Raw genomic sequence first — 10,984 nt, forward strand, 5'->3', positions numbered from 1 at the left:
GATAAATTTAAACTTAAATTGAATTTAAACAACATACTCTATATATAAGAGTTGTCTTTAGTGCGATTTTTTAGACTTTTCGGTACAATCCGGCTGAAAAATATGAGGTGAAATCTTGATTTATATTATTTAATCAAACTTGTGATTTCAATAAATTCCTCCAAGAATTTAAAGAAATTAGCCTAAAAAACCATCCAAAAATACTTCCAAAATATCTTACTAAAAACAACTATTTTATATATAAAATAAAAACTATTATCACAATAAATTCTATTCCCAATATAAAATAAAAACTTTATCTAACACACAGCTGGACTCTATTATGCCTTTATACGTTTTAGATAAACTTTATCTAACTCATCGTTGGACCCTGGTATGCCAAAGAGGGTCCAGAGTATCGCAGCAGTATCACTATCCGTGTCAATGACCTTAGCAAGTGTTCTATATTTACCGCACCTGGCAAAGGACAAAAGCAAGAATGACGCAAACTGAAGACATTCTCTGTCACTTAACAGCAATCTGAGGAAGGAGGGTGCCTTTTTAAGACTCAGAAGAGCATCAGCCTATCATGACGTGAGATTCGAACACTGGAAATATGACGGAAAATCAGACAGTAAAACATTCAGTGGGTCCTTATGGGACTACGTGGCAGGCGGAGAGTCGTTGGATATGCCGTGTGAAGTGATGATCAAGAAATGAGAGGGAGAAGCAACAGCAGGGGAATCACAATGCTAGGGTTTGAAGTCCTGTATCAATGCTCTCTCTGTTTTTGGGTAGAGAAAAGAGGAAGGCACGGCAATGGAGGGCCGACCATTTGCTCTGTTTTTCCTGTTCCTCTTCATTACTCTGTGGGTGTCCGCAGATGCATTTGTTACTCGCCAGCAGGATCTGCGGCTCCATTCTAAATTGAAGGAAGCGTTTGCGGTGGAATCTCCTAAAACAATAGTGATGGCTGCAAGACCATCGAGAAATTTTTCGGCCAATGCTCCCCGCAAATTGCCCTCTCGGAGGAGGCCAAAGAAAGTTCGTCAACATAAGAAGAGTGGGATAAATAACGGGAAAAAGGTTGGTCTGCTGTTTGCCGGTATAGCGGTTCTGCTACAGGTAGCAACGGTGACTTATCTTTTACTGAAGAGGAAACAGATGCTAGACTTGGTGAGAAAGTACGAGGAGTCGACGAATTAGGAAATATATATATTAGTTTTGTTCTGTTTTCGTCTCTAAACTTGATGGAGCGATTTGGAGGGGATTAGCGAGGGATGTGGTTCGTAGCGATTGCAGATTTTGGGGGATCCACTGTAAAGATTTTAGTGGAGGGGATATTGAATGTTTTGTAAAATCAAAGCAGGCATATCATGGCATTCGGACCTTTTTCGGGGGACGCAGTTTGGGGAGACAACCTTGGTTTAGGGGATTTGAAAGGATTTGTGTGGTTAAATGGCGATTAGATCGAGCGGCCGTGGTTTGCTCTACTGTTCCAGTAACATCTTCTGCATCTTTGCGCTATGTAACATTAAGATATACTTACTATTCAAAGGTGCATTTGTTCAGATTTTTTTTTGTTTTTGTTTTTTTGATCTTATTCCTTTTTAAGTCTTGTTTCATTTTAAAAATCCTCTTGCCAATTGTAAACGAGTTGCAAATGTAAAATATCTTGAATTTGATAGCAAATATTTGGTAAAATGATATGAAATGGTAGTTGGAGTGGAGACTAAAACTGGCTTTTTATTATCCAAAACTAAATCTTTCACGTTTGCTGGTTTGTAGGGATGTATGGTTACATAGTGACATGTTTTTTTTTTTTTTTCCTTACGGATGTATGGTTACATCCTGACATGTTTTTGCCTGTGAGCGGGCTTTTATAGATGAATTCCTGTTTGATATACACCTAGAGATTGCTTATCTCGATTTCTAAATTTCATAGCTACAAAAGACAGCTATTTGCTTGCTGTTACTGTTCTTTTTCATTATTTTTTCTGCCAACTGAATACAAATAGCCAATAAACTAAGAAGCCAGTCCGTGTTTCCTTGACTATACTAGACCGCAAACTACAGTTAAACAGTGACTTTTTGGCTTAAAATTTTTGCCATATGGTTTTGAGAATGCTGAGCGTTCAAATTTTGTTGGAAACTCGTATTTGTCTAATTACTATATTTTTTAGATTGCAAGATCTATCATTTTTCCCATATCTATTATATTATTTGTTTGGTCGTTTTTTTTTTCAATTTGGGTATTTAAGGTCCACTGCTGAAAGTTGTGACTACGTTCGTAACATCTGATACATCACCCATTTGTGTGAACTCGAGATGTGTATACTTGACCTTGAGAACTTTGAGTCACCCTGTTTTACAGTTTTTTTTCCCTTTTCTTCCAAGGATAAACTTCTTGGGGAAACTTTTTGAGCATTTCTTTCATTTCGTGGAGGGTATCCATGGTAAACTGGATTATTTAGGTTTCAAAGCTGTTACAATAATATAATTATTAAGAGCTAAGCATGTCACTAATGAGAATTGACCCTAAGTGAGTAGGATAACACTTCTCCAACCAACTGCTCAGGCTAAACCTAATTGACAAACCCTGCTTTAGATTTGTTTGTTCTGGTGTCCATATTCATTGTGCCTAACGCGCTGCTATACAGATCTAAACGCAAAGAGTTCATGGATCATCCCCACCCCACCTCGGTTGTGGAATGCACCTATCTTCGTCTGTGCAATAAGCAGCCCAACCAGTGTGAAAGCGATAAAATAAAATTCTTCAGATTTATTGTAACATTAACAGCGTGTAGAAAAATGGAGTTCTTCGGCTTCCCCACCTGCTCCTAACAAGCTATAATAAATAATGATATCATCAGTTGAAGATCAAATGCATACAAATGTATTTGCTGGAAAAAAAGATCTCAATATGATATGGCTAGGCAGAGACCTCATCAGGTAATCTCATTACATTTCTTTGCCATGAAGTTGAAATCTTGTTTGAAATTCCCCACATCAAGCCTGACCTGCCATGGCTGTTTTCAACATTGGATGCATTGCCCATTTGTGTGAACTTCGGATATGGAATCCTTGACCTTGGCAAACTTGAGGTGCTTCAGACACTGCTTTGTATTTGTCTGTGCTCATGTCCATATTCAATGCACCCAATGCACCCATCCTACATAAACATGATGTGTTGATGGATCACACTCACCCTCCCATCTGGGCTGTAGAATACACCTAGCTTCTCTCCATGTAACAAGCAATCCAACCAATCTAGAGAATAATAAAAAAAATATTCTTCAGATTTATTGTAACATTTACAATGCGCGGAAAGATGTAGTTGTTCTGCTTCTCCAATCACCCTTAACGAGCTTTAAGAATAATGACGTTATCAGTTTAAGATCAAATACAGACTGTTGTATTTGCTGGGAAAAAATATTCCAATATGCAATTACTAGGCAGAGACCTCATTAGCTAATCTCATTATAATATATTCTTTTGCTATAAAGTAGAATTTTTTTCTTTCAATTCCTCACATCAAGCCTAAACTGCTGTGACTGTGCTTTCAGCATTTGATGCATCGTCTATTTGTGTGAAGTTCAGATATGGATCCTTGAGCTTGGCAACCTTGAGGTGCATTTCAGACCCTGCTTTAGAAATGTATGTGCTGATGTCCATATTAACGCACTCAATACACTGTCACGCACATCTGTGCTGATGTCCATATTAATGCACTCAATGCAATGTCACCTACAAACATGATCAATTGATGGATCACCCCCATTCCTAGCTGGGATGTAGGATGCCCCTAGCATCTCCACCGTTAAATAAGCAGTCCAACCAATCTCGAGAACAACAAAATAAAATTTCTGACTTATTATAATATTGGCAATGTACAGAAAGATGGAGTTGATCTGCTTCTCCTGGTGCTCCTAATGAGCTCATTAAAAACAATGACATCACTAGTTTAAGGTCAAACACATACTAAAGTAGGTGCTACAAAAATTCCCTGTATGCATGCTAAGGGGCAACCTCGTTAGCCCATCTCCTTATCAGATGCAGTGTTTTTCTTTTGCTATAAAGTAGAAAATCTTGTTTGAAATTCCTATATTCAAAGCCTAACCTACTGTCTTGGTAAGTTCTTAAGACTATTTTGTTTCTTTCACAGAGCTGCTATTAATTCACTTGTATCTTTCATCACTATAACAGTACAGTTGTTTTGTCTTTCTTTAATTTATTATATTTCTTATAGGCCAGTAGCAGTGATTTAGCCTGTCATCCCTGTCTATCTAGTTTCTAAATTCTAGTGAGACTTGGTTTTGGTGTGAGATGAAGTTATGAAACCCAGATTTCTTGTATTGCATATCCTTGTTATGGTCCTACTCAAAAAATTCTAGTGTACCTCATGGTAAATACCTTCTAGTCGATACTGTTCATCAAGGGATACCTCATGTTCACGTTGTCAAATGATATAATTGTAAATTGTGACAAAGCGAGTAATGTTTAAGAAATTATAGGCATTTACAATGCAGACACATCTTGTATTTGAGGGAAATGAAAGATGACTAGAATGCACGGGGAAAGTTATATCTTCTCACTTGAATCTGGCTGTCTTTTGGGCACTTGCCCCTCCTTTGTGTTAGCGGAATATGGCAGCCAATTGCTGGTAGATTAGCCATGTCTCGTTTTAATGGATAAGCTGACATTGTCAGAAAAACGAAAAAACCATTCTACATTTTGAACTAAATAATAGTGAAATTATCATTTGTATGACTAGGTAAAACTATTTACATAAGTCACAAAACATTAGTTCCAAGGGGTAATCATAAGTCCCTTGCCACTGATATGTAGATGGCAGTGTTATAGATTGCATGAGACACCCATTTGCAATCGTTAGCCAATGAATGAGGCATTCCGCCTTTCTCCCACTCCAACCACTCTTGTATTAGTGAATAAAGCATTGCCAATGCTTATGCATATCACCTTTGAAGAAACACGTAGTAATAGAGCCCTCTATCCCATTTATGCCCCCTTTGTTTTCTTTGCTAGATTGCTCATGAAAGAACTGCAATAATCTCAATGCTGATGAGTAAACATGCCTACCCAAAAACATGTTCATTTTGAGCAATTCTTGTAGGCTTACTTCAATTGAATATCTAAGAAAAGGGGGTGTGCACAAGTATCTATAAAATACAAGAAAAGAATGAAGGTAGAGGGTTTTGTCCAGTATTATTGAACCAAAAACGTAGGAGAGATTGTATGCTCATACTTTTGATACATGATGAAAAATAATGTTTTGCTACAGTAGGGCCAAACTTGTCTAGTTGTGTCTTGGCATGGAGGTCTCAATTTCTTTCAAACATGTATGGAGCAACCTATGAATTCTTTGGTTGCAATTTGATCTCTAACTCCTTAATGTCAAATTATATTTAAATTGCACAACCTTTCTCTTTGCAAATCTTAGGAGTCAAATCCCCTTTCTAACAAGACTTGAATATTTATAAAATTCACTCATGTTCTTTTTCTATTTACATTGAAGGTTTATCACAGTATGGAAAAAGTCCTGAAAAAATCGTGATTTATTCCTAAAATTCCAATTTTTTGGGCAAAATGATTAAATCGGACGATTTTTTGGCGATTTTTTGGTAAACGAAAAAATCGCGATTTTTTCCTATTACTCCCGATTAAATCGGGAGTCGACCCAAAAAATCAGCATCCCTTCTCATCCCGTGGATAAAAAGCCCGCAAACATTAATTTCTTGTTTTTTTCGCTGTGTATTTTCATTTTGGCATTCGGCGCTGTGGCGATACAAGGGTTTGCAGCTTGCCATTGCGTTACGAGGAGGGAGGAGCTCAACATTAACTTTTAAGGTATGTTTCTATTATCTAATTAATGTGAGATAAACTCAGATACCTGTAGGTTGTTTCTTAAATGCCATAGCAATAGCCGCATAGCCAATGCCATAGCCATAGCCGCATAGCCAATGCCATAGCTGGATTGTAATATCATACTTGTAGGCTGTAGACGTTTATAGTTTAAAGTTTAAACTTGTAGGTGATTTCTCTTGAATATTATAGAGGAAGAGACACAGTTCATCTTTCTTCATATGAACAACTCCATCCTAAGGTAGCAAACCAAAATAATAGATAACAAGAAGGTTCTGATCAGTAAACACAAATTTTGATTGGCCATCACCTCCAGTAAAACACATAGATAGCAAACAGAAGCCGCTTCCCACTTGCAGCTCATTGCACAGAGGATGCAAGTTGAGAATATTGCACAACAACTATTAGCTTACAAATGACCTGTGTAAAATTTACAACTTTGCAAGTAAAAATTCAATATATTTAAATGAGCAGACATAATATCAAGTTGAGACTCATGGGAATGCTTCAGACCAGCAACATATTATTTATATAATGCTCAGAAATTACACAGACCACCATGAAAATGCTTCAAACGAGCTGACTGTAATTTATTTTAAACTCAAGAGAGATACATACCAATGGGAAGTATGCTACAACAACATTGAAGAAGATACAACAATAAATATCAACAATGAATTCAAAGAGTTTGGTTATAGAATGGCACTAGGATAGTAGTTTGGAACTTAGCCTATAGAGATGGAAATAATGCTCAACTTAGCCCTTAATATCTCATCTCTTTTAAGTTTTATCAGCGTTTTGCTAGCCCACAAACAGAGATACCAGTGGGCTGTAGATCAAACTTTTATACCCTTTTGTAGTTGCCAGATATCTGACTCTTTAAATTGCACTTTTTATTCTTTGAAACAAATTTCATGAATTTGTACTTATTTTTATTAGATTTATGAACTGTCAGTATTAATTTGCTGAGTTGAAGGCTGAAGCAATTTAATTTGTTTCAATGTTTTTTTGTGCCCAGGTTTAAATTCAAGTTCAAAGTTTAAAACAAATGCCAAGGATTTTGGACGCTATGTGGGGAATATGGTGAACTTGATACTATACCCGAAACTGGGGGGATCAATAGAATGTATTTGACTTGCAAGTTGTGTGACAAACATATGTCAGGAGGTATCAACAGATTAAAATTCCATTTGGGGCAAATTTCGGGGCAAAATGTTGACCTTTGCACAAATACAACTCTAGAAATCATCCGATGGGCCATTCAATCATTGACGGATAAAGAGGACGGAAATGACACTAGGGCAGCACTAACAATCCAACTTGTAGGGGCCTCAAGAGTGGAGGGAATTGAGAGTGGCAGTGCTTTTTCAACAACATCACCTTCCTCACCCATAGGTCCCAACCCCTCATCTATCTCATCTTTTTTGTTCCTAGAACCACAGCTGGTGCACAACTTGGGATCAAATCAGCATTGAAAAAAAAGAAAAGGCAGAAGCTGACAGGTTGGTCAGTAAGTGTCTTCTATGGAGTGATGTTCCTTTCAACATTGCCAAGACAAACCCATTCTACCAGCCTATGTTTGATGCTGTTGCTGTCGTTGGCCCGGGGTACAAAGCCCCCACCTTTGCAGAATTGAGAGGGCCTCTTCTTCAAGATGAAAAGACTGATTGCACTGCTAGATTGGCGGAGTTTAGGGCATCATGGGAACAAACTGGATGCACAGTCATGTCAGATGGTTGGACTGACCAGAAGGGTAGGACCCTTCTTAACTTCTTGGTTAGTTGTCCCAAAGGGACAATGTTTATGAAATCTGTTGGTGCATCTGCACACATTAAAGATGCACGTACATTATGTGAGTTGTTGGACATCTTCATTCAGGAAGTAGGCCCAAGCAATGTTGTCCTAGTCATAATGGACAACGCTGCAAATTATGTTGCAGCTGGCAAGATGCTTATGGAGAGGTATCCTAACTTGTTTTGGACACCTTGTGCTGCTCATTGCATTGACTTGATGTTGGAGGATATAGGTAAGATTCTTATTGTGAGGGATATTGTTGAATCATCCAAGAGCATAACAAAATTTATATATAATCATGCATTTGTGCTTAGCTTGATGAGAAAATACACCAAAAACAAAGAGTTGGTGCGTCCTGCCATTACACGATTTGCCACTACTTTCATATCTCTTCAGTCTCTGTTGAATTTTATGTGGGATGTGAAGAGCATGTTTCTCTCAGCGGATTGGCGTTCTTTATCTATTAGCCGCAAACCAAAGGGAGAGGGCATATGCAAACTAGTTTCATATGATCAGAGCTTTTGGGCAGGAGTAGAGGAGGTGTGTGCCATTTCAGAACCTTTGGTAAGGGTTCTTTGGTTGGTTGATGGAGACAAGCCTGCAATGGGCTACTTGTATGAGGCCATGGATAGGGCCAAAGAAGCCATTCACGCTTATTATGCAGATAAGGGAGACGAGGGGTTAGAGAAATAGCAGGTCATATGGAGAGTGATTGATCAACGATGAAACAATACCCTCCATCGCCCCATTAATGCTGCAAGTATCTACCTCAACCCTGCATTTTCTTACGCTTGTGGTTTTAGATTTGATGCCGAGGTGATGGATGGATTCTTCACTTGTGTCGAGAGGATGGTGTCATCTGAGCAAGAACGTGAAGATATTTCTAAAGAAATGGAGATCTATAGGATGGGAGGTGGCACATTTGGTTTTAACATGGCTATTAAGAATAGGACGACCAAAATGCCAGGTAAGCTTCAGCTTGTTTCAAACTTTCAAGTTTAGAATTTCAATGTTTTTTTTTATGTTTCTCATTTTTCTTTTAACTTGTAGATGCTTGGTGGACAAGCTATGGTGCCAGAGTACCCCATCTTCAAAAGCTTGCCATTCGAGTACTTAGCCAAACATGCAGTTCCTTTGGGTGTGAGCGCAATTGGGGTGTATTTGACAAAATACATAGCGAAAAGCGCAACACGTAAAAAGATTTCAAATTAAAATTTTTGAATTCATTTGATTAATTTTAATATTTAAATTTTATAAGTATTAATTTACAGTCTATGACCCTAATACAGATTGGAGTCCTAACGCTTCAATGACATGGTCTACGTCTACTACAATCTTCGATTGTGGGTGAGACAGCTTCAGAAACCTACTGATGTGGAAGCCATCTCATTAGACAATATTGATACGACCTCTTCATGGAGAGTCGAGACTGAGAGGTCGATCATGGACTCGATCCCAGATTGGTTAGGTGTGGATCTAGAGGATGTAGCAGTTGCAGGGGAGGGAGAGCCAGAGGTAGAGGAGGAGGAGCAACATCAGGGTCAGGAGGCACTAGCAGAGCTGGATGAGGATGATGAGGAGGAGGTGACACCATCTAGGATGGGCAGCAGCAGCAGCAGCATAGGACAGAGGCCACCTCTTCCATCGGCTTCTAGAGGATGATTGAGTCCATTTGTATCCCCAGGGGCAGGGCCTTCTTCCTCTAGAGGAAAAGGCAAAGCCGTTCCCTATTCCCGTAAAAGGGGAAGAGGATCTCAGTGACTGATTACTTGATGACTTTTAGATGACTCATGATATACATTTATTATATTTTTTGTTGATATTTTGACTCTTGAGAGTTGAGACTCAAACAAGACTCAAAATTCAGGAGTTGATTCACTATTTTGATATGTGATGTAGCACTAGACTTCATATACATATTATATTAGCTTTCTTTACATGTTTATATGGAAATGGATTTATTTGATGTTGTGGATCTTCTAGATGTTAAATTAAAAAAAAAAATGAATAATTTTGTGTTTTTTTAATTTTGCCGACGTTTTCAAAAAATTCTTGACTTTGTCGACTTTTTCATCTTTTGGACCCTTGCCGAATTAATCTCGACTTCGACTTTTTCCACATTGGTTTATCACCCTTTATCAATGATTCTCCTTCTACAATGTGTTGTTCCCTAGGTTGTTCCCCTTTGTTTTCACTGAGGGCGTCAATGCCAAGGGATAGTGTGCAAGAGCACCTTCCTATGCTAGTCTAGGCCTTCAACGAGCTAGCACTCAAGCCAGGGTGAGGGACCCTTGTTTACCTTAAAGTTATCTGAACTAGCTTGTTACATTAGAACAACTTTTTGCAATGAAGCTTCGATTGGATTTATTGTAGGTGTAGGATGGTGCATGGTGTTACCTCTACAATTTATTTAAAAGAAAACAAAAATAGTTTGCTTTATGATTTTTTTGGGGATGATCAAGAAAAACAACAACAAGGGGATTTAATAGGTTTTAGCCATAGCAATGTTCTTTTGAAACATATGTACCATGGTCTAGTTGTGCTTGACAAATAACTTGGAGAAAAAGAACAAATATGTGTTGAGGAGGAGTGCGAACTACTTTCCTATCACATATTCATTAGACAAAAAACTAAATGGTAAAGACAAGCATAGATCCATTAGTTTATTCAACACCATGTGAGACAAAAAAATGAAAGGAAGCCATCATAACTTGCTTGAGATTTATTACTTTCACTAGTGTTAATGTGCCTCGATCTTGATTACATAATAAAACCAACAATTCACTTATAAAGTAGTAGCTCTAGGGCTGGGGACTATAAAATCTTAGGTTTAAAACAATCATTATTTATATAATAAGTGCACCATGGGTTGGACTATAAAATCACTATCATGGGCCTCCTTGCATCACTTTATGTTAAAACTGGCAACTAGGGCCAAACTCCATCTTGGACAACTCATATGATGGAGATGCTATTTTTATTGGATTCCTCTTTCCAAGGGGTGCAAGATTTGTCTAAAGATCATCTCATTTTGACAAGTAGAACATAATTATGGATTTATTTCTTTTATGGACAAATTGTCAAGGTCGGCCAAAAGTCTAATGTAGGCTCATGAAACACAACAGACATGTCTCTTCACCCTCAATGTTGTGTATAAATAGAAGAGGCCTTTTCCTCTTTTGGACATTCACAACTCAACATTCCATTCACTCTCTCATCTGATTGGGTCGTACAAATTGCAAGCAGCCTGTTTTTCTCCACACGTGCGAAGGTTTGATTGGGCATTTCTGTTCTTTGCGTTGATCGAGTTGCAACTAGCTTTGACTAG

The 10,984-nt window shown here is 38.0% G+C and overlaps 1 protein-coding gene across 1 annotated transcript; it reads left to right on the top strand.

Annotated features, from left to right (window-relative positions):
• The first annotated feature begins 466 nt into the window (after nucleotides 1-466).
• Nucleotides 467-1,550, top strand: LOC149256217 (uncharacterized). Its single transcript, XM_089460690.1, has one exon. It carries the CDS (start codon nucleotides 799-801, stop codon nucleotides 1,183-1,185), a length of 387 nt encoding a protein of 128 aa, XP_089316816.1. The 5' UTR covers nucleotides 467-798; the 3' UTR covers nucleotides 1,186-1,550.
• The last annotated feature ends 9,434 nt before the right edge of the window (nucleotides 1,551-10,984 follow it).

The sequence above is a fragment of the Pinus tabuliformis genome, chromosome 7, assembly GCF_031772625.1.
Source record: "Pinus tabuliformis cultivar Carrire ecotype Pingquan chromosome 7, CPIR1, whole genome shotgun sequence".
NCBI lineage: Eukaryota > Viridiplantae > Streptophyta > Pinopsida > Pinales > Pinaceae > Pinus > Pinus tabuliformis.

Bases quoted from the DNA above. Each gene is read 5' to 3' on its own strand.
- LOC149256217 (XM_089460690.1), top strand. From the start codon at position 799: ATGGAGGGCCGACCATTTGCTCTGTTTTTCCTGTTCCTCTTCATTACT.